We start from the raw sequence: 24,601 nt of genomic DNA, 5'->3' as shown, positions 1-24,601 counted from the left end.
GTCAGTAGCCTGCATTTCTGTTTTCCAACCTCTTGGATGGAAGCAGCAAAAGACCTGATGGAGGTCCAATGTGGTCAAGACCTTTTGGCTGCCTTTGGCATAGGTATTAAGTTGCATGGGGTTATTACAGGGACAAATAACTGATTGGGGATCTGGGAGATTTTGCAGTAGAAGATCTCAGAAAGTGATGTAGGTACCTATGAAGCTTTGGGATCCATCTAGTTCAAGGGTGAGAAACTATCCCATCAGCACTAGTCAGCAAGTCAATGGTAAGGTACTGTAGGAGGTGCAGTATAAAAACATCTGGAATGCCAATGGTGCTTCTCCCTGATTTAGTTAGTTTGCATCACTATAGTTTGTTTCTTGAGTGAAGAACATTTGGTTCTCCATGCCCTATGGGATAAAATTCAAAAATTACCAACCCAGCATGGCTAATAAGGAAGAGTCGTGGGAGTTGTAGCCCCAAACATTCAAAATCATTCCACTACTAGTTTGTTTTAACTGGTTATGATTCTCCAGGGTGGCTTTCTCTGTCCTCTTGCCTATGGTCTCATTATGGACTGAAACCTCTCAGGTTCAAACAGAAAAACTCTAGGAGTCTTATTACTAGAAAGGCATACATACGTTCAATATTTTGCTGCTCTGCTACAGAATGGGATAGTAAATAGCAACAGTAATATGTATAATTTGCAACATATATTACAATCCTTATCTTCATCTCTTATCTCGGGATGATGACTATGTACATTGTCATAATATCTCTTTCCAAAAAAAACAGGGAAACATATTCAACATGAAAATAAAATAAACTATAAAAGCACACACAAAGACAGAGCAAGGTAGACAGACAATTCTAATACCTTTTGTAATAGGTCAACCAAATGTGGTTGTACTACACATTTTTTATTCTTAATCATTTTTCTAAGTGATAGCACTGTCATTGTTTGGTCTTGTGTCTAAAAAAAGATGAAAATCTTGTTCTGTGGATCAAAGTCCACTGGACTGAGTCCCAGCTAAGACAGGTTTTTGAAACCAGTGGGACTTCATGCAGAATTGTATAGTGCTGAGCTAGACTTGGGAAGATCAGGATTCAAATTTCTCCACTGAATCATTAATTTCCCTGGGTAACCTTGAGTTTGTCACCATCTCTCAACCAATTTACTTCAGAGAGTTGTTGTGAGGTTTAAAATGCAGAAGAAAATAGCGTATACAGTCATTAACATTTTGTTTATGGTTGTCACATCCCACCAATTGGCCAAGCCATGTTGGCCCAAGCATTTGAGTAGTCCAAATAAGAATTCATAAGCTATGAGGATATGTGCCATAAATGCTATAGTTTTTCTTAGTGTCTCAAATGTAGGCAGCATCTCTGGCTGAAAACCAGAGAGTTTTAACAATGAAAGGAAGTGAGAGGTTGGCACTAACCAACTTCTTTGATTATGTTAAGTCATGCATACTCTTGATCATTTATTAATTCTGCCATATCAAAAAGCATTAACAATTTGCTGCCTGACTTACTCAGTGAACATCCATGTCGTCACCTGGAGACAAGCAATGATACATGGCAGCCGAGAGGGTGAGGTAAGAGGAGGAAATGTAGCACAGCCCTTGGCCTTATCGCAAAAGTAGGTTTACAGACAATACATCCATTGCAACATCACTGTTAGAAATAGCAACAGTTACAGCAACCTAACTGTTGATCCCCAAATAATGGATCAGCTTGATGCGTATGTTGTGAGTGATGGGCAGGCAAGTAGTCAGACAGCTGGCAGGCGAGAATGAAGGATTTGACAGGATGATCTGGACTGAACTAGGTCTAAGATCACAGTCCATATAAACTTTTGTGACTATTCAGAGGCATTTTTCCAGAGAAGCCCAATCGTTTCCTAGGATTTGTAGTCAGTTTCCTAAACAACTCAGCATTAAACAAATTGCCTGTGTTGAACCTTAAACATTGACTGTTGCTCTTTATAGGTCTTTCCTAGGAGTGCTTTATAAGAACTCTTCCAAGCAACCCTGTTCAGACCAATGTGAGTATCTTGTAAGTAAGTCATGATACCTCAGTGTATATGGTTGTCTGTCTGCCTTCTTGCAATAACATGAAGCTATGCAGCTGGTGTTTTAAGTTGAATAGTAAAAGGAGAAAGTGGGGACACATCTGATCCTTGGAAGGAGAACCTTTACCACATTTGTGGTATTGATTTGCGGTTTGGAATCTTTAAAAATCTTTGTGGTGATTTTTAAGACATCTTTACAGAAAAAAACACCAAGATAGCAGAAACATTTTTTTTCAATCTTTCAATGCAGTTTGTCATCACTTTAATTGTCATGGTTTAATTCTGTGGCAATGGCTGTCTAAGTTTCCGCCATCTTTCTCTAGAGATGCCAGAAACTAACACCAGGAGCTTATGTATGCAAAAATTATATTTAAACTGCACTGGAGAAATGTAGGTAGGTAAGTAATTTGTAGAGAGGAAATTTTAAGTGTCTACTCTCTATGTTCTTCTATGTGCTAACTTCTCATATTCAAAAGTACATGGGTTGTTTTTTTAGTATTGGATATCAACAATGTAAGCTTAGATCTATCATGATGTTGACCCCTAAAGTTAGATTTGTCTATAGAGCTAAGCAACTATTTCAGTTTAGGAATGCTGAATGCACAGTTGCATGTGCAAGTCCATATTGTGGCAACTAATTCCAGGATGAGCCAGGCTGATTTAATGATGTTTGGCGATCTATTGATGTGACCTGGAATGAGGGAGACTTGGGTTCTCATTAAATATTCAGACATACATATGGGTTAACACCCTGGCTCAAGCATCAGCCATATCCTCTCTGGACAAAATCTCTTCCACACAGTTGTCATGAGAATGAAAAAGTGCAATATATACCCTTAGAATTTTTTATATATGCCCATAGAAAAAAAAGGATGAAATACAAATGTAACTAAGCTTGCAATTTTAACTTTGCCACAGGATGATCCATGGGACATTCGTCTAATCCCACAAGACTTTTTGCATCCCTCTCCTTACTGGAGGCTGTATAGCTAGTAAAGAGCTTCTGCAGTCTATTCCACAGTCAAACAGCTCTTACCCTCAGAAAGCTCTAATGTTAAAATGGGATCTTTTTTCTTGTAATTTAAATCCATCTGTTCATGTTCTGGTTTCTGGAGCAGCATGAATCAAGCCCATTTACATTGCATCCTTTCAGATATTTAAAGTTGGCTAAATACAGAGATTTGTATAGGGAGTATATATTGGAGTTATATAATGGATTTATAACAAAGAAATGAGCAATGTTCTGAATGGAAGGCTTTGCTTTGTGCTGATATCTCAGGTGACAACAGCAGTACTTAGTAATAAGAGAGCCTGCTTACAGAGAAGCAATAAAACACGCAGTATTTATAAGGGAGTGTTCTCCAGCGTCTATTGGCAACACCTGCTCTCCGCTCTCCTGCTTCCTTGCTGTCTGCTTCTCCTGTTTTGGCCTCACGCTGGAGGATCACCAAGAAGATGAAAACTCCACGGCGATATCACGGCTACATTCTTCTGGTAAGAACTGCAGGATTTCTGAATTGATAATAGGAAAGGGAAGGATAGACCAGGAAAATATCTAGGCTAGGCTAATGCCACCACTCCCCTGTCCAGTATTTTGTATATTTTCCTGAAACTATCTGCATTTATCTGTGTTCAGGGGTGCATTGTGTGAATTCCTGGTGAAAACAGAAAAATTCCGAAAGGTACTCTCAGATCTGTTCAGGCTAGAAATAGGAGAAACAGAGCTAAACTCAAGGGAATAAAAAGTCAAGGCAGAGGAAAGAAAAAAAATATCAGGATCAGTGTGGATTAAAGCGGAAGCTGTAATTCATGGGTAATTGGTTTCACTCCAGAAGATAATTGCTCACATAATAATTAGCTAAACCCTAGTAAGTGAACAGAAATCACTGTTGGGTTATAGCAAAGTACACGCAACAGCCTGGTGTATTAAAGCAAAGTACTTTTCAGTTTATGATCTTTTTGAGAAGTTTGTTTTTTTCTTTTTATCTAATGTCTAACCACAATGACTGAGGAGTATGTAGGAGTATGTAACTCCAGAAGCTAAAATAAGAGGGTGATCTTAGGGACTAAATGACTAAAACTTTAGAAGCAGGACCAGTTTCTCTCCTCCCCTCTTGGCTAACAAAAACAAAAGAAAATTGATCCAAGTTAGCAACCACATATGCAGATGATAAAATCTGAATTTTCTAAATGCAGAGTATGTATTATAAGAATTTAGGAAATTCCTTTAAGCTCACAAGTAGCTTTTCTTAGACTGCCCATGTTCTAACAGTGAGTCCCATTGCCTAAGCAGCCAAAAGACCATTGCTCATGAATGTGAGTGTCAATATTTTTGTAGGAGTCCTAAGGTGTGCAGAAGGGCAACCAGTATGTAATTTAACTAAGTATCTGTAGTCCTGAAAAAACTTCTGCATTTCAACATGATAGGTAGTACAAATCCCATTGATACATTACTATTCCTCACAAAACAATGCTTGTTCTTAAAAGTTAGTCCTCCTTATGTCACATGGACTTACCTAGAAAAAAGTGATGTATAAATTAAATAAGTAAAGAAATCAGTCAACAAGTAAGTTAGGGAGGCAAAATAAGAGCATTGCTACTCAGATAAGAATATTGCCATCCCAATGTAAATTTCCTAATATCCCCAAATTTCTAGCATCAAACACAGGGAGACACTGAAAAGTATTCATATCTAGAACTATTATAATTTCCCAAGGCCACATGCTCTTGCTAACTTTGGCTGCCCCTTTTCTTTGAATTTGTTAACTATGTTTTCGAACTACTCAAGCGAAATTTTGAAATACTAGAATGTTTCTAATTTAAGGGAATGGAGGAAAATTTATTAAGGGTTTTTTGTTTTGTTTTGTGTTGGGTTTTGGTTTTGTTTGTTTTTTTGCAATTTTATAGAATAAAATATCTTTATCTTGCTCTGCACTTCATGAAAGCTAAATCTCTGGTCCCACCTTCATCATTCCCACAATCCTTGTGTCCTTCTAAGACATCTGCTGTTTTAAGATGAATCATTACTGATGCTTCGAGATATTTTATAGGTGCCAATTGTGACATGCTTTTGGCAATTATTCAAGACTCACATCTTCAGCCTGGCCTTTCTAAACTGATTTTGCTGACTATTTTGTTTTACATTTTTGAGTGATGGGTTATTTTAGTTAGCTATTGGTGCTTTTTGTTTCAATACTGGCATTTAAAATAATGCAATTTTTAAAGTATTTTCTATACCCTTCAAGGTGTCATTTGATATGGAGAGTAACCACAACACCACCACCTTGAATATTCTGATGATTTATAACAAGGATGGTAAAAACAGCAAAACATCCGGGTGTCCCCTGGGCAACATCCTTCCAGACGGCCAATTATCTCACACCAGTAGCAATATAGAATCATAGAATCATAGAATCATAGAATCATAGAATCATAGAATAGTAGAGTTGGAAGAGACCACATGGGCCATCTAGTCCAACCCCCTGCTAAGAAGCAGGAAATCGCATTCAAAGCACCCCCGACAGATGGCCATCCAGCCTCTGCTTAAAAGCCTCCAAGGAAGGAGCCTCCACCACGGCCCCGGGGAGAGAGTTCCACTGTCGAACAGCTCTCACAGTGAGGAAGTTCTTCCTGATGTTCAGGTGGAATCTCCTTTCCTGTAGTTTGAAGCCATTGTTCCGTGTCCTAGTCTGCAGGGCAGCAGAAAACAAGCTTGCTCCCTCTTCCCTATGACTTCCCTTCACGTATTTGTACATGGCTATCATGTCTCCTCTCAGCCTTCTCTTCTGCAGGCTAAACATGCCCAGCTCTTTAAGCCGCTCCTCATAGGGCTTGTTCTCCAGACCCTTAATCATTTTAGTCGCCCTCCTCTGGACGCTTTCCAGCTTGTCAACATCTCCCTTCAACTGCGGTGCCCAAAATTGGACACAGTATTCCAGGTGTGGTCTGACCAAGGCAGAATAGAGGGGGAGCATAACTTCCCTGGATCTAGACGCTATTCCCCTATTGATGCAGGCCAGAATCCCATTGGCTTTTTTAGCAGCCGCATCACATTGTTGGCTCATGTTTAACTTGTTGTCCACGAGGACTCCAAGGTCTTTTTCGCACACACTGCTGTCAAGCCAGGCGTCCCCCATTCTGTATCTTTGATTTCCATTTTTTCTGCCGAAGTGAAGTATCTTGCATTTGTCCCTGTTGAACTTCATTTTGTTAGTTTTGGCCCATCTCTCTAGTCTGTCAAGATCGTTTTGAATTCTGCTCCTGTCTTCTGGAGTGTTAGCTATCCCTCCCAGTTTGGTGTCGTCTGCAAACTTGATGATCGTGCCTTCTAACCCTTCGTCTAAGTCGTTAATAAAGATGTTGAACAGAACCGGGCCCAGGATGGAGCCCTGCGGCACTCCACTTGTCACTTCTTTCCATGATGAAGACGACGCATTGGTGAGCACCCTTTGGGTTCGTTCTCTTAGCCAATTACAGATCCACCTAACCGTAGTTTTGTCTAGCCCACATTTTACTAGTTTGTTTGCCAGAAGGTCGTGGGGGACTTTGTCGAAGGCCTTACTGAAATCCAGGTAGGCTACATCCACAGCATTCCCTGTATCGACCCAACTCGTAACTCTATTGAAAAAAGAGATCAGATTAGTCTGGCATGACTTGTTTTTGGTAAATCCGTGTTGACTATTAGCAATGACCGCATTTGTTTCTAAGTGTTCGCAGACCACTTCCTTAATGATCTTTTCCAGAATTTTGCCTGGTATTGATGTGAGGCTGACCGGACGGTAATTGTTTGGGTCGTTCTTTTTTCCCTTCTTGAAGATAGGGACCACATTCGCCCTCCTCCAATCTGCTGGGACTTCTCCCGTTCTCCAAGAACTCTCGAAGATAATTGCCAGTGGTTCTGAAATAACTTCCGCTAGTTCCTTCAGTACTCTTGGGTGTAGCTGATCTGGCCCTGGGGACTTGAATTCGTTTAGAGAGGCCAAGTGTTCCTGGACAACTTGTTTCCCTATTTGGGGTTGGATTTCCCCCAATCCTTTGTCCATTCCGTGTTGCTGAGGTTGAAGATGGCTTTCTTTTTCTGAGAAGACCGAGGCAAAGAAGGCATTAAGTAGTTCTGCCTTTTCCCTGTCCCCTGTCGCCATCACCCCATCTTCTCCTTGCAATGGCCCTATCGCCTCCTTTTTCTGCCTTTTTCTACCAACGTAAGCAAAAAAGCCTTTTTTGTTGTTTTTTATGTCCCTGGCAAGCCTGAGCTCATTTTGCGCTTTAGCCTTGCAAACCTTTTCCCTACAGGTGTTGGCTATACGTTTGAATTCTTCTTTGGTGATTTCTCCCCTTTTCCACTTCTTGTGCATGTCACTTTTGAGCTTTAGCTCAGTTAGAAGTTCTTTGGACATCCATTCTGGCTTCTTTGCACTTGTCTTATTTTTCTTCTTTGTTGGCACTGTTTGCATTTGCGCCTTGAGTATTTCACTTTTGAAAAACTCCCATCCATCCTTAACTCCCTTGTTTTTTAATATCAGCGTCCATGGAATGCCGCTCAGTAATTCCTTCATTTTTTGGAAGTCAGCTCTCTTAAAGTCCAGAATGCGTGTTTGACTTGTCTTAGTTTCAGCATTCCTTTGTATTGCAAACTGCAGGAGCACATGGTCACTTGCCCCTAAGGATCCAACCACTTCAACTGTATTGATCAGGTCTTCCACATTTGTTAAGATTAGATCAAGAGTTGCTGATCCCCTTGTTGCCTCTTCTATCTTCTGGACCATAAAATTATCTGCAAGGCAAGTGAGGAATTTGTTGGACTTTGTACTCTTGGCTGAGTTTGTTTTCCAGCAGATATCGGGATAATTGAAATCGCCCATGACTACTATATCTCTTCTTTGTGCCTGTTTGGTCAGCTGTTGACAGAAGGCTTCATCAAGTCCTTCATCCTGACTCGGAGGTCTGTAGTAGACACCCACGACAAGATCTTTTTGAGTCCCGGTTCCCTTGATTCTTATCCAGATGCTTTCAAGCTGGTTTCCCGGATTACAGTCTTGCATTTCTTCTGCAACGTAACTGTTTTTGACATATAAAGCTACTCCCCCTCCTCTCCCCTTTGTTCTATTTCTGTGAAAGAGGTTATAGCCCTCAATGGTTAAATTCCAGTGATGGGAGTCATCCCACCAGGTTTCAGTGATGCCTATGACATCGTATGTGTGGTGCTGTGCTAGGAGTTGGAGTTCGTCTTGCTTATTTCCCATGCTCTGAGCATTAGTGTAAAGACATGTAAGCCCCTGTGACCTCCCCTCGAACTGTTTATTTGGGATTATTGTGCTCTCTGTACTTGGTCCTTGCTGTGTTTGTGCAGCCCTCCGTTTAGCCTTTCGGCGGTTCCCTGTGGTTGTGGGTAATATAGTGTTCGCCAGGCTGTTGTTCCCCTCCCCCAGTGGATCTAGTTTAAAGTGCGCCTGATGAGGTTTGTGAGTCTGTGTGCAAAAAGATGTTTTCCTACTTGTGTGAGATGCACCCCATCGCTTGCCAGTAGTCCATCCTCTTGGAAGAGTAGACCATGGTCAAGGAAGCCAAAATGCTCCTCTTGACACCATTTTCTGAGCCAGTTATTGACCTGTACTATTTTTCCGGCCCTTGTAGAGCCGTGTCCTACAACAGGGAGGAGGGATGAAAAGATCACATGTACATTATACAGTTTTAGCTTTGTTCCCAGAGCTCGAAAATCATTTGTGATCTTTTGAAAAGTATGCCTAGCGGTGTCATTGGTACCTACATGAATCAACATAAGGTGGGGAGGGTGATGGGGCTTTAGGAGCCTGCTGAGCCTCTGAGTGATATGGTGTATTTTTGCCCCCGGGAGGCAGCATGTTTCTCGAGCCATCCCATCCGGTCTGGAAATGATGGCTTCTGTTCCTCTAAGGAGGGAGTCACCTACTACCAAGACCTGTTTCCTTTGAGGATTGACAGGGTCCCTTTTGTGCAAGACAGTGTGTATGTCCCCTGAAGAGTGTTCCTGTTGAAGTGAATCATGTAGGTGTAAAGTGTTGTCCTCCTCCTCAACATCCCCAGTGCATTCATCAATGACAATCCATTGAGATACATCCGAGAGCCCATTACTCTCCCAAGGATGTTCCTGTTGCTCCTGGTCTATGATTGGGGATGGAGCATTTGCATGATTACATAAGTGTGACTGTGGTGATGCACTGTCCCCGTCAGGGCTATCCCCTGCACATTGATCCAGGGTGGTCCACTGAGTGGTATCTAAGAAACTGTGGTCCTCCACAAGATGTTTCCTGATTGTATGTTAATGATGTAAGAATTTCAAATCTGTTGTGTAAATGCAGCTGAGCAGAGGAGTTCTGCGGAGGCTGCCTGGTCCTGCGTCTCCTTCTATGGGTGACCTCCTTCCAAGCCTGAGGGTTGTCTACCTTTGAGTTGATCTCCCCAATAAGGTTCCTGATCATGGTCTTGGTGGTGTTGGTGTGATGCAGGCTGCTGATCTACAGCAGCGTGTTGTGCAGTGTCCAAGAAGAGCTTGAGTGCCTGAATGTCCTTAAGGGTCTTAATACGGTGCTCGAGCTGTTGGATCCTCTGCTCCATCAGAGTCATCTGTTTGCATTTGGAGCAGATGTAGTTGTCTAGTTTTTGTGTGAAAAAGCGGAACATGCCACAGCTGGTGCATGTGATGGGAATGTTTTGCTTTTGTTGCATCTCTTGGTGAGCGTGGTGGCCAAGTGGGATCTTTGTACAGTTAAGTAATATGCACACACTTTATGTGCAAACTGCAACAAACCACCTCTTTGTGTATTTGTTTATGTTGCTTTGTTTCCTGTATGTACTGCAAAGGATAGTTAGTAAAGGTGCCTTTGCGAGAACCAACTGCCCTTCTGGGATCAGGCTCTGGCAGAAACTCACACTGGCAAATAAAGCTTTCCCAGAAACTCAGTTAACAGGGGACAATGCATGCTGTCAATCAACTTATGTAGCTGGCTCTCTTTCAACACAACAGTCACACAACAGTTAGACTTTGACCACAGGAGCCAAGCTCACACTCAGTTTAAAATCTTAGCCAAATCTTAGCCAAATCCTACCTGAAGCCAGGGAGCAAAAATGTCCTCCTGCTGCCTCTGCTTCTGCGAGAACCAACTGCCCTTCTGGGATCAGGCTCTGGCAGAAACTCACACTGGCAAATAAAGCTTTCCCAGAAACTCAATTAACAGGGGACAATGCCTGCTGTCAATCAACTTAAGTACCTGGCTCTCTTTCAACACAACAGTCACACAACAGTTAGACTTTGACCACAGGAGCCAAGCCCACACTCAGTTTAAAATCTTAGCCAAATCTTAGCCAAATCCTACCTGAAGCCAGGGAGCAAAATTGTCCTCCTGCTGCCTCTGCTTCTGCGAGAACCAACTGCCCTTCTGGGACTTGCAGTTTCTCAAGTCACTTTTGATACGATTTTTTTTTTACAATTTTGATTTTGTGGATATTTCCACTACTGATGCAGATTGCATCCACTTTGCATAATTATTGTGCTTGAAGTTCATTACCTGAGGGCCAGTTTTTTGCCTTTCCATATTTAGTAAGGCTGCTCCTTAGATAACAGACCTATAGCCAATCATTGGTCTTTTTAAAGCCTTTCCAGCTGTGCCCCATTCACACAGCCTTTGAAAATCCTAGATCACTTTCCTGTCTTGACTAGGTGACAGGTATGGACTTTGTTGTTGCTGCTGCCATCATCATCATCATTACTATTTGAGACTGCTTCGCTTCCCATTCAGTCATTGTTGCTGAGGTGTCTTTTCTGTTTTCTGGATGGAATATTTATTTACTTGGCAATAGCTTGCTCTACACTGTGTAATTATTAGAAGATTGACCACAACTATTCATTTTATTTTGAAGAAGACCAACACATCTATAACCTAATTGTTGATCTGGTTGCAGTTAGAAATGGGAAGGCCTGGAAAAAAATACAACGTATTTCCCATTTCTCTCCTAATTTTTCTGGTCTTTCCCCAATTTTTCCATTTTTTTCCAGGGCTTCCCATTTCTAGTTGCAGTTATTAAGGAATTGCTGCTCTCATCATCTAACTGCTTTGTGAAGACATATCTTTTCTATCTTTGCTGTTTTATTTAAGAGTTCTGCCTCTGAACTTAATTGTTTGAAATCAGTTAAACTTGTGACTAGCTAGTTGTATTCATACGCAAAAAATAAATTTGCGTATTTAATTTTAATTAAATGTGTAGACTTACAGAATCACAAGTTTAGAAGATATCCAAGGCCTAGTGAGCTCAATCTCCTTTTATCATTGTTTTGAATTGCTGTGACCTGCAAATAAACATGCATCTTTTACCATGTCATGGAAGCCTCAGAGGACAAAAAGGTCAGGCAAAAGTAGACAAGAAATTATTACCTCTCTTAAAAACAAGTCAAAACATCAGCAGTAAACTCCTGACTCTACCCAGGTGATGCAATAGTCTTCCTTCACTATTTACAGAGACAATATCCCTGCATCTGTAAAAATAATTATAAAGTTCCAATTGCAATGCTTGAATTTAGGGTGATGAGGAGAGAACATGAACAGTAATCATTAAACTACAGACTCCCAAATTCCTTAAAATATATCCATGCTAGTTGCAGTGAGATACTGCTATTATTATGTAGTATGTAAAAATATGTAGCTGAATTTATGATTCTTAACAAGATTCTAAATACCTAGTTAGGTTAAGAGTCATAAATCCCACTATAGCTTAATTATTTTAATAATGACATGTTCACTATATTACATTACAGTGGTAAGTTAATGAGGGATAATGTCACCCCCTTTGCAGTGCAACTGTAACTTTATAGTTATTTTTATAGTTATAGGTACAGTAGAGTCTCACTTATCCAACACACTTATCCAACGTTCTGGATTATCCAACGCTTTTTTGTAGTCAATGTTTTCAATACATCGTGATATTTTGGTGCCAAGTTCGTAAATACAGTAATTTCTACATAGCACTACTGTGTATTGAACTACTTTTTCTGTCAAATTTGTGGCATAACATGATGTTTTGGTGCTTAATATGTAAAAGCATAACCTAATTTGATGTTTAATAGACTTTTCCTTAATCCCTCCTTATTATCCAACATATTTGCTTATCCAACATTCTGCCGGCCCGTTTATGTTGGATAAGTGAGACTCTACTGTATATGGTTTCTGCAAACAGCAAATGAAAAATTTCACATCATTCGAGTGCTGTCTATTGCCACATGTTGTATTGTGTATTGAGGGGAGAGTGTTTTGCAGCAAGGGAAGCCAACAATCGGTAGTATTTTTCAAAATTGACTGGAAGTATCTAATGGGCACTTACATAAACATGAATGTAACTTTTTAAAATGTTGTTTTAAAATGGAACTGTAATGGACTCAACTAGTTTTGGGGCTTTGGAACTAAGAGTTCCATAGCCCCAATAAATGATAATAACCATACAACTTACTTTTTGAAAGGAACTTTCCAAGCTGCAGGCATCTTGGGCAATGAAAACTCATGAACGTGCCCATCATACTGTATTGTTTATTGGAACAGGATTTATGATTGGGAGAATAATTTTATGGGCAGGGGGGCAGATTTGGTTGAGGGCTCAGATTGCCCTTCATCTCAGCTATATGTTTTTTGTTCAGTAAGTAGTAGCTGTATATAAGCGGCACGCTTGACAGTATATTTGGATGGACAGCTTCTGACAGCTATGCACTCAAGTTGATTAAGGAAAATGTATAACAATCTTCGAATTGTTTTTAAAGTCAGATAGCAAGAAAGTATAGTTGGTGCAAAACTGGGTGGTATATTGACATACATAGACTGCTGCAGCAGGTAAGAAGGAAAATTGCGGAACTGAGGGAGCAAAAGGGAAAATTATATTGATAAGGACAAGCAGAGGGCAAAGAACAATATTGATACCATGGTCTGCTTGAATTTGCATGTGTATTTCCTCCCAGCATTACTGTGCTTTCAGAATGAGACTCACCTTTTACTTTAGAGCTTAGAAATAGTGTGTCTGGTCTACAACTTCTAGCATTCACAGACAGTACTGACTGGTCATGGTGGCTGAGGATGTGGGAGGTCTGGTTCAAAAGTAGCATTTCGAAGCTTCTCTCCTAAGACAAGGAACCCCACTCGGGGAAGAGGAGGGATTGTGAGTTTTAAATGCTATTTTAAGTGTATTTATTATATTTGAATCTATTACTTTAATTCACACTATTATTTAATTACTTTTTAAATTTTTGTATTGCTTTTTTTAAACTATGACCAAAGTGTGGGATTGTTAGCCCCCTTGAGTCCCCATGGGGAGAAAGGCAGGGTATAATTAAAGTAAATAATAATAATAATAATAATAATAATAATAATAATAATAATAAAACTTTATTTATACCCCGCCACCATCTCCCCAACGGGGACTCGGGACGGCTTACATGGGGCCACGCCCAAAACAATACAATGTAAACAGCATATAAAAGAACAACACATCATCATCATCATCATCATCATCATCATCACATCACCACCTGTTAATTCTTCTCTCCTATATCTTGGGTAAGAACAATAAAAGCAAACAGGGATAGCCTTTCTCATGCATCCTAGCTTCATTTTAAAAGCACAAACTTTGTGCTTGTGTAAAAATAAACCAATTCTTCTGACATGTGCTTGTAACTGGGATCTTTAGGTATCTTCCCATATTTAATTGGATTTACAGGATTTAAAGAGGACATAATGGAAGAATACATTGTTTGGCATTAACCAAATGGTGGTGAGAAATGTTTAGGTTTTGATACCTTGCTAATTTTCATTCAACCCCCCCCCCCCCCCAAAAAAAGTATATCAAAAACTTGGACATGGAAAAGGGTTAAAACAACTTTTTTTCTGATCAGATGCATGAAAGGAAACTTTTTGTTTGTTGAACAGTCATTTCCTACCACCTTGAATGGTTTCATGTTGTTTTTCAAATATCATTTCTGGCAAATTGTACTTGGAAGAGAGAGATAACTGCAATAAATAAGTAATTCTCTCAGTATTGTTAAAATAATAGAAATGGTTTACAGTGGCATCCCATGAAGAAAGATTGGGACACATGTTTCCAAATATGTGTGATTAATATTGCATTTTTCTAAAAACCAACTTCAGAAGGTTGGAAAGTATGTTTAAACACCAGGATTTTTTTGCAGATGAAATAAACTTTGAAAGAATCTCTGCAGATTTTCTCAGACAAATTCATTTGGTATTATCGCAATATAATTCAACTTTGGTTATTGAGCTAACTTTGATGTTTGTATTTCATTAGTAATTCTTTCATTTTAACTCAAATGTAGGTCTCTTTCATGTGACCCAATTACAACACTTTGATAATTGTTTTAAATTCATCCTAAGCAATCCTGGGATTTGCAATTTAGGGGAGTGAATAAGTACTATAATGTGTGAAGTCATTATTCCACAGTTGTGCTGTCACAGATAGACATACATACCAGAATAAGCATTTTTGACATCACATTTCTGTTGATTTGTGCATGTCAGAGACAGAACGCCACCAGATAAGATTCAACACAGTTTATTAAAGATACAGAACCAAAAATGCCCGTAAAAGACAAAGGGCTAGGCACACATTGGCCTTCAAGGTGAAAAGACACTAAAAAACGTTCAAAAGATAAACCGGATTAAACTGGAGTTTAATCCGGGTTAAACTAAAAATGCTTACTTCAGCCTGGCACTTTAAACAAACAAAAGCTGGTAAACAAAGGTTCAAAGAAACACAAATAACTGGCAGCAGATACTTCTCTGCTACCAAGAGCTTTGATTGAGTAACTAAGAAGTTACTCCTCCGAGCAGCAAACAAACTCCGGGTTCAAACACATCAATCAGGGCAGCAGCGGTCAGCGAGGTCTCAATCCGGTACGAAGGTCGAAAGCCAGGTACAGATGTCTTTAGTTCACCAGTTCCAACGATAGCCACAGGAAGGATAGTCCGAGGTCGTAGTCAGTCAGTCAGTCAGTCAGCCAGTCAGTCCAGAGTAGGCAATTAATGTTCGTCAAAAAGACGACGGAGGTCCAAGCTATTAAGATTAAACACAGGTTGCACAACAAAAGCCCACACAGTTCCTCCCGCCGCCTATGCCCAGTGTCCTTGGTAACTTACGTATTCAGCAAACGAATCACACCCGTCTTCAGGAATTTCCCAACAAGAGCCCAAGCGTTCGTCCAGATTACCTTGCCCAACGCAATTAGCCCTGGATTCTAAACCCCATTTTATGCCAGTTCACAACTCCTCATCGCTGTCAGCTGTTACCCTAATTCCAGGTGCCTCATCCTCATCCTCCTCATCAGAGCTGAAACACCTTTGACTACGCCCCACAGCATCCCCAGCTGTGGATCCCGTTCCATCCCTCCAGCTTGTCCACGGGTCTAATCCTGAAGGCCCCCAATCGCCTTCCATACTATTGTGGCCGGTGGCACCCAAATCCTCCCTCACACGAGTCCATTCCATGTCATCCTCCTCTGAGCTAACCATCTCTTCCTCCATTCTCTCGGTAAAACCCTCAAAGGAGTCCTCGTCAGATGGTTCTGCAAATAAGTCCTGCAGCCGCTTCCTTTCTCGCTCCTCAAGAGAGTCTGACTCCCGAGGAGTCTTACGACCACGTCTCCCAGAATCGGAGCCATAAGGCTCAACCATAACAGTGCAATTGTGCAATTTTACAATCTGTGGTCCTACATACTCATGTAACCTTGCTTTCTGTTGCTCAGTAACTTTATATTTTCATTTTTAGAGGAATATTTGAAATCCACTATGAAAACAAAAAGGGCAAATATAAATGCAAAATATTAAATAACCACAATGGCTTGGGAACAGAGAGGGAAGACTGGGAGTAGAGGAGAATCCTGCCCCCCAACATTATTTTAGCGCCAGCATCCTGATACAGAAATGGAACGGACCCAGGCACCAATGTAGGTGATGGGAAAGTTGAAGGACTGCAAGCTATTGATGGATTTTGCCCTCAAATATGAAGGACAGGTTAATTGTGGGAGGAAGCAAACCAGCAGTGGGATAAGCACAATGTCATGGTGAGCTTCAAGGCCACATTGCCAATCTCATGCAATAAAATCCTTAGAGACACTTTCCAGAGAGCTTTAGTACTTCTGTATATCCCAGGCTGCTATAATAGCAGTTAAAGTTCCATCAAAGTGTTGCTGTTATGTACTGGTAGTACAAAAGAGAGCATTGAGGAGAATGTAGTACTTTAGTGTAGTACTTTTATATTCTGGTGCTTGGCTATTTTGATGTCCAGTCACGACGGAGACAAATGTTGACATCGTAATATATTATATTTTGATCCAGGAAGTGTCTGTTTCTTACCTTTGGGCTGTATTGTGTTAAAATGATCAAATGGTCAGTTATCTCACTAAAGGAGTCAGCCAACAGTCAGTGTACAATGTGTCTGATACAGTAGGGGTTTGCTTACAAAATAAACATAGGTAAAGGTTTTCCCCTGACGTCAAGTCCAGTCGTGTCTGACTCTGGGGTGTGGAGCTCATCTCCATTTCTAAGCCGAAGAGCCGGCGTTGTCTGTAGATGCCTCCAAGGTCATGTGGCCAGCATGACTGCATGGAGTGTCGTTACCTTTCCGCCGGAGTGGTACCTATTGATCTACTCTACTCACATTTGCATGTTTTCGAACTGCTAGGTTGGCAGAAGCTGTGGTTAACAGCGGGAGCTCACCCCACTCCCACATTCGAACTGCCGACCTTTCGGACAGCAAGTTCAGCAGCTCAGCGGTTTAATCCGCTGCACCAGCAGAGGCTCCTAAAATAAACATAGTTATGTTAAAATCATTGGGTTGATCAGCACAATGTATCCATATGCAGGAGTTTACATGAATAGGATTATCATGTTTGATGGCATAGTCTACTTTTGTTTCGAACTTCAGTTTTCAGCTGAGTTTTGGATGATTTCTGCAGTTTTAGAGTGAGGTTGTGGCTTAAAAGGCAAATCTTGCATTTAGGATATTTCTGTCTGAAATAAATGATTGCCAGCAAAGGCGGGGGGGGGGGCTATTCCAAAATTTGAATCCCCACTTGGCCATAGAAACCCACTGCATGACCTTGAGCAAGTCACATACTCTCAGCCCCAAAAGCAAACACCCTCAAAAATGTTTGCCATCCCCCTCCATTTTCACCATTAGGTTTGAAATGACTTGAAAGCAATAGCAATTCAGATAATTTCCCACCTCCATTTTTTTTAAAGATGTTAAGAATGCAGCTAGAAGCATCAACCTGGTGCAAAGATATGACCAACACTTAGCAAAACCTCTTGTTTCTGATGAAACTCCACAAGAATTGTCTTATAATGTAATGACCAAATAAGAAATAATGACCAACCCCTTAAATCAAGAGGGCCATTTGGATTTAAATCTGTACCATACTTAGTAGATATGAGCATTTAGGTGGCGGGCCAGATTAGAAAGTACAGAATACCAGTATATTTTAGGTTAAAGAAATCAAGCCAGCAGCTTATCTTAATGAGAAACATTTCAGCTTTTTAGAATGGATTTTTCTTTACAAACTTCCAAACCACAATATCATAGCCATTTGGAGAATTCTAGAGGGCTGGCACTGGATGTCTGGAAGGCCAGATTTGGTACCAAGTTCACATACAGCTATGGTAGGGAGAGGCAAATGAGGGCATTGCCCCCAGATAAGAATTCTGTCTCTTCCATGACATTTTCCTTCAACACCCAAATTTGTAGCATAACAAAAGTGAGATATTAGAAATCATTCAATCAGAACTCATGTATTTGCTGTGTTCACATTCCCCTGGTACTTTTGCCTGCCCCTTTTCTTTAGGTGCCTGAATTGTCTTTGTAAATATTCAACTGAAGGTTTAAATTACCCCAATGCTAAAAATTGGGGGACCCTGAAACCTAAAATTCACCACCACCAGGTAAAATATTTCCCTTTATAAGATATTTCTGTGGCTTAAGAAGGAAAACTCAGTTTTTATTATTATTATTATATTATTATTATATTATATTATTATTATTATTATTATTATTAATGTTCTAACAATATGTGTAACTTTACACTAGCCCAACCTGTTAGAAGAACCACTGTCTCTAGAGTCAGAAGATTCATCTGAAGAGGAAGAGGACCCAGTCAGGACAAGCCCAGATGACCCAGCCTTGTTCACAGAAGAATTTCATCAGCCTGTGCTGAATGGACAAAGCAACATCATGCACTTAGATCAAATACAGAAGGTAAATCCACTGCCCCTTGGGAAAATGTATCTAACTGGAAAAAGCTTCATGCTGGGGCTCAATATTTATGTTGCTCACCAGGGGACTGCCTGAAATTTCTTGGGAATTTCTGTCCCTTAGCAACTAGGCAGACAAGTGTTTGGTAGGATGGAAACAGCACTCTCAAACACCAGCTCACTTGTGGATAAACAGCTTCCAGAAGCTGATAAAGATGTGAAGGGGACCTACGGCCAAAATATTTTGCTGCTTGAAATCAAGGACAAGATGGCCTGTGGTCGCACTCCTGAAGTTCATATATAAAGTTGATCAGCAGCTGAATTTTATTTCAGTATGAGTGACAAGACAATGTATTTTTCTGTAATCCAAAGTAAATCAGAAGGCATCGAGCAGGGCACGTTGTTCATACAGGGCTCTCCAGTCTGCATTTTTCCATATCTATTGCCTGAGGTTACTGCCTCATTCGGCCTAATGGAATGGACCTCCTAGCCAAAGACAAAGCTGGTCAACATAAGATGAGCTGTGAGTTGTAGAGCAGAAGAGATCAAATGAGTGGATAGAGTATGCTGTGATATATCAGTAGACCAAAGGCGGGGGGGGGGGGGGGGGGGGGGATGAGACTCTTGTGGCCCTCAAGTCTGTTTTTGTGCTCCTCAATACCTCCAGATTAGCTTTTTTGTGTAAAAATAAAGAAACAAATTTTCTCTCCTAAACAGCAATTTACCTTTTAGTAAATTTACCTGTATCATTAAAAAAAAATTCAAAACTAGAAATAGATTTCTGGAAAGTTCCAGAATTGTTTTATTTTTGTGTTGACAGTCCCTGCAGCCCCTAACAAGGTTCAGGGGCATAAAATTATCCCCCAGTCCTGTTGGCGTTATCCACCTTGGTCTAAGAAGTAGGTAGAATATCATGAGGATAAAGTGAGATGTGTAATCTTCTCTATATTCTCTCTTTAGCTTGCACCACACTTGCCTGTACGAGTGACAGGACACCCGTGGAACCTCATCTACTGTACCGCACGGGATGGGTTTAGCCTGAAGTCTATGTATCGGAGCATGAGTGACTTGGCTTCCCCCGTGTTATTGGTTATCAGAGATACTGATGGCCAGGTAAGCAGGAAGAATCCAAAGAATAACAAATCTCAACTTTTTCCTGTATGATGACCACATGAAAGTAAGTTCCAGTAAAGAACTAGATTACACAGTCCCAAAATCTGGCCATACCTATATTGTTATATTTTATCCCCTTATCCGCCTGTTCTCCTGTCTTCTTCCATTTCTCCAGTCTTCGAGACCCAAAGTGGCTTACTGAAGTTAAAATAGATATAAAGTTCACATCATATAACATTTTAAAATTTAGTTAAACTATCAATAGAATTGAAACATATGTCATTAGAAAAAAAGAAAATAAAATTATTACAGGCAGTCCAACCCATCGTTAAAGGTATTTTTCCCCATGAGTCCTCAAGGGCCTACTGAAACAAAAAGTCTTTACCTGCCTATGAGGTTGCCCCTTTCTAGGAAGAGATTGCCAAAGCGAAGCAGAGCAATCACAAAATTATATGTATTTTTCCTGGATGATTTAGACCAGTGTGGTCCAACTTTAGTTACCCGAGGGCTAATCAAACTTTAGATAGGAATGTAAGGGCCAGAGAGGGTCGTTATATTGCCATTTCTTAAAAATTTATATGTATTTATTTATTTATTAAATAAATAAATAAATAAAAATTTAAAGCAATAAGAAGGGTAAACCATTTTTTCAAATGTTAAATTAAAATATTTTTCCAGCAAGAAGGGCAAGGGACAAAAAAAATGAATTGGTTGGACGCATGCGGCCCGCAGGTTGGACCACACTGATTTAGAACATAAATACTTCAAACTGTTTTTTTTAGCGAATCATGATGAGTAGTTCCATAACGCAAAATAATTTAGAAATCAGGCTCCATCGGTAAACTTCAGTGGACACTCATAGGGATTTGGTTAATCAGCTAAAATATGTATGTAAACCAGTTTTTTTTAACCTGAAAATTTTCGGGTGGGGGGGATGAAACCCTCAACCCCCCATTCCTTGGCTACAGCCATGACTGTATTATAATTAGTTATGGTTCAGTAGCTCACTATCTATGCATGCTTTCCTGCCATTTGAAAAATCTTTCTTTTGTATCCTTTCCAGATATTTGGTGCCTTTTCTTCCACAGCCATTCATGTCAGCAGCTGCTTCTATGGCAATGGAGAAAATTTTCTCTTCTCCTTCACTCCACAACTGAAGGTGACCAAAACCATGTTATTTTCCCAAGTGTGGGGTCTGCTAAGATATGTTCAGTTTTACCAATGTTCCTTCCCAATTATTTGTCATAATAGCAGACTGGCCTACCCATAAAGATTCCTTGTCACGTAAGGTTCTGAAACACCATTTGGCATCACTTGCTCAAGTAAATCTTTACTTGGGATGCTTCTATATTAGCACCGAGACATTGCTTTCCTGAAACATGAAATTCTTGCACTTTTATCTTATTCCCAAATCAGACTATTATTTACAGATATGTGGGAGTTTAACACAAGGATAAGGAAGAATTTATGGTCTTAAGATGAAGTTGTCCAATTTGAGAAGGGTTTTCAGTAGATGAAACAAAGGACAGAAGATGAATGCCAGATGCAGTTCTTATCAATTTAAAAATTTCCACACCAAGCATAAAAAATGCAATTCAATGCTATGCATGTCTTCTCAGGAGAAAACGCTAAGAGTTTCAAAAAGTATGAAAGTTTGGCTCCTCCTGTGCAACAACCCAACATTTCAATGTCCTCTTCTTTCCTATCACTCATTAGAGATAAGAGCAAATAAAATGTTGGGTCAGATGGGGAATCCCATTTGTTCATTCTGCTCAATAGACAGAGGTTTTCTGTTTCTCACATAATTTGTACAAATTGCTGGTATAGCCTTGAAGGAATGGGGCACATTTGAACCATGTTTCAAGTGTCTTCAAAATATTTGAATGCACCATAACAATTGTTTCCTTCAGCTGTAGAGCTATGCTGTTTAGTCTGAAAAAGCTTGTCTCAAGTATTTGCTTTCCCCCCTCCCTTCTACTCCAGGTATTTAAATGGACAGGTAAAAATACCTTCTTCATGAAAGGAGATGCAGATGCTCTGGCAATTGGTGGAGGCAGGTGTGTACTCTGAAAGCTAAGCCGTTGGGATTGCTTCATATTCATGATCCCTGTATAGTCCCTATTTTGGGACTGTGTAGAGAATGTCAAGTCCTCTGTGGGCAGCAGCCAATGTGATTGATAGGATCTGGTCTCCTGTCAGTTGGGATGCAGCTGATGTTCCCACCCAGAAAGCAATCTCTGATACGAGGAGAAACTGCAACAGGGTTCTGCTACCTGTTACACCAGAGATCACTCACATCACAGGAGATGACAGAAATGGTAGTCAGCTATTTCTCAAGCACCTGGAGAAGACACTGTTAACTGCAGCAGCTGCTTTTCTTGGAGATGAGGGAGCCCCTGTGATTCATTGTGTAACACCATAACTAGTTGTTATACATATGTATCTCCTTTGTAGGAGATATTTTTCCTGCTGATATCCCAACATGTAGATGTGGGACGTTTCGTTATCTCTTTTGGGATCAAGAACTCACATTTAGAGTTAGCAAAATATTTCACCAGCCCAGAAAAAGTAATTTGAGATATAAGGGAAGTTTCCACAACCTATGCTCCTTTGTATCCCTATCTTTATTCGGTTCTAATATGTGACTGTCATAAATCACAACCTTGTAATTGTCTTACTTTGCTAAATTGTGATTGCATATAGCTTTCAAAATTCCTTTAAAGTCCTTCATTCCTGTTTTGAAAACCTGTCAACCCTTCCCCTGGGAGAAGTCACTTGGATCATTCACATAACTGTTTTTCATCTACCATAAATGGGTACATACATATTTGGAAGATCTATTGTAAAGCCTTTTAGAATAAATGACAGAATTAAAGCAGAAAGAAACCATTTAAATCAGGTCCCAGCACAAGCTAGCACCATCCACTACCAACTCCTCTTAAATCAACCCAAGCAATAGAGCAGGTGGGAGTGATAAGATTCTGCCAGAGGAATGCTCTGGATGACACAAGCAAATGAACTTATGGATGAAATCTTGTGTTTTATAAGGTTTACCTAATGAAATGTTTTTCCACTTATTTTACAGTGGCAAATTTGGATTGTGGCTAGATGGGGATCTTAACCATGGAGGAAGTCATCCTTGTGAGACATTCAACAATGAGGCTCTATCTCCTAAAGAGGAATTCCTCATCCAAGACTTGGAAGTTTGGGCACTCTCTTAAACCAAAGGGAAAAAATGTATCAAGCTTCCCATAGTGTGGACATGAGTACAATGGGATCAAGATTTAACAAAGCATTCCTCTTGGTGTGGATTCACAACTTCCCTTCAACGGAGCATAAACCTGTCGCAGATTTCCCGTCTATAAATTGACCGGGAAGAAAATATCAAAACATCCCACTAATGTTCTCAGTTATTCCCTTCTGAAATACTCCCCCCTCCTCAAGTCAGAAATGCTATTTTCCAGTGTTATGCTCCTAGAAAGATGAGCTAGGTGGGTTGCTTCAGTGCCTTAAACTTGCTATTTGGTCTATTCATTCCAGCATAAGGATGACTGATAATCTGCACAAAATCAAGAAAAGAATTTCTAATACTTACGTTGTAAACTATACAAAATATTGTCACCCTTTATTGGAGGAAGAGCCTGGACTGTTCATTGCCATACATGTTACCTACCTTACTGAGGTGCAGATCAAGCTATCAAAGAATGGACTAAACTTCCCATTATTATTTTTGCTATTATGTACCTTCATGTTGATACTGTAGTTCTCTTGACAAAGCTTTATTCAATGAGGTTCACCACTATCCTTAATTGTATATAGCTCTCCCTTTACTCTTCCTGATTCTATTAAGAGTGGCAGAAAAATACAGTATCCTGTGATTACTCTATACAGGCATTAGAATGTGAAAGCTCTGGTCAAGTTTTCTTAGAGAAGTTTTCTCTAGTTGTGTAAAAACATGCCTCTGTTGCTCAACAAATTAAACTCATAGCATAATGCTATCACTGAAGAATACTGAGAGTTGCATTTGGGGGCATATGGTTCTTCATCATATCTTCCTTGCCCTAAGAGATAAACAGAACTAAAATACTTGAGCTTGAGTCTAAGGGACACATACATCAGCACTTATTGGTATAATTTAAAACTAACATTGCTTCTTTAGAATGTACTTCTTCTTCTGTGACTTAAAATGCCTATCTTCTCTTATGGAAAGAAAAGAGACCCTAAAAATACCTGTTTTGGAGCAGGTCACCTTAACTGATTTCACAAAGGACAACATACTGCAATTCTAATGATGGATCACAGCACTTGCTATCAAAGCAAGAGACACTAGAAATCTAATGAGATATCACAGTAATTTTTTCAGGAAAGTGAATTTAAAAGTAAAAAGAATATATTTACATTTTTAGCTTACATAGGAATGTTTTTTTAATTGTTTGATATATAACCGACTACAAGCAAAAGAATAAATGAAGAGGTTCAGCAATGGGGGTGGAACACAGATCTACAGGCCAAATAGGAGTCTTGAACTGCATTTGTACTGCACCCAACACCCAGTCACAGAATCTCTTTAGCGGGAAACAAACATGTGTCCTAATTCTCTCCTGAGTTGCTATCCTAGTTTGCCAAACTATGCTCATGTTTCCTGCTGTGGCAAATTCAGCCATGGCAGGGAACCACAGGTTGGCAAGGTGGTTTGAAATGGAAACATATTCAATAATTTTAAAAATCCACGAAAATCCCATTGAAATTTTTCAGTGTAGTATGTATTCATCCTTGAGAATCACTCTATTATGTAAAATTCTCAATAAGAACACATAGCATGTATAACAATCAAGGAAAGCAGCTATGCTGGGAGATCACCTATCAACTAAATGCACTATTCTGAATCTACTTGAAGCAAAGAGCAGAATCCTGAATTTCTGCTCACCATTCTGAAATGAAGAAAAATTCATGTTGGATGAATTGTGTTTCTTGATGCACTGCTTGTGGAGTTCTCACAATATCTACTCAAGCACCAATGATCCTCGCTACAGGCTATCATGCCATGCACCTGGGGTAGAAGAGATATAATACTTACTTGGCACTTGTGCATCTATTTTTGGAAGAAAGTAATATCCTATCACAGAGCTTTGAACATGTTACAGAATTCTACACATTCTC

The 24,601-nt window shown here is 40.0% G+C and overlaps 1 protein-coding gene across 2 annotated transcripts; it reads left to right on the top strand.

Annotated features, from left to right (window-relative positions):
- Positions 1 to 23,450, top strand: tldc2 (TBC/LysM-associated domain containing 2). 2 transcript variants are annotated; one of them, XM_008109970.3, is made up of 8 exons: positions 1 to 103; positions 1,975 to 2,030; positions 3,337 to 3,551; positions 18,165 to 18,332; positions 19,289 to 19,441; positions 20,505 to 20,600; positions 21,425 to 21,498; positions 22,527 to 23,450. In XM_008109970.3, the coding sequence occupies exons 3-8, from the start codon at positions 3,513 to 3,515 to the stop codon at positions 22,660 to 22,662; spliced, it is 666 nt and encodes a 221-aa protein (XP_008108177.1). In that variant the 5' UTR covers positions 1 to 103; positions 1,975 to 2,030; positions 3,337 to 3,512; the 3' UTR covers positions 22,663 to 23,450. The 2 variants fall into 2 exon arrangements, with proteins under 2 accessions (XP_008108177.1, XP_062834855.1); XM_062978785.1 differs by lacking the exon at positions 1 to 103 and adding an exon at positions 251 to 269.
- The last annotated feature ends 1,151 nt before the right edge of the window (positions 23,451 to 24,601 follow it).

The sequence above is a fragment of the Anolis carolinensis genome, chromosome 4, assembly GCF_035594765.1.
Source record: "Anolis carolinensis isolate JA03-04 chromosome 4, rAnoCar3.1.pri, whole genome shotgun sequence".
Classification (NCBI taxonomy): Eukaryota; Metazoa; Chordata; class Lepidosauria; order Squamata; family Dactyloidae; genus Anolis; species Anolis carolinensis.
The sequence above is the reverse complement of the archived record's forward strand: the minus strand, read 5'-3'. Positions and strand labels throughout refer to the sequence as shown.

What these genes read in the sequence shown, in the direction of transcription:
- tldc2 (XM_008109970.3), top strand. Translation starts at nt 3,513, where the DNA reads ATGAAAACTCCACGGCGATATCACGGCTACATTCTTCTG. An exon ending in CCTTCACTCCACAACTGAAG is followed by an intron (nt 20,601 to 21,424) that starts GTGACCAAAACC and finishes CTTCTACTCCAG; the next exon opens with GTATTTAAATGGACAGGTAA. An exon ending in CTGGCAATTGGTGGAGGCAG is followed by an intron (nt 21,499 to 22,526) that starts GTGTGTACTCTG and finishes CTTATTTTACAG; the next exon opens with TGGCAAATTTGGATTGTGGC.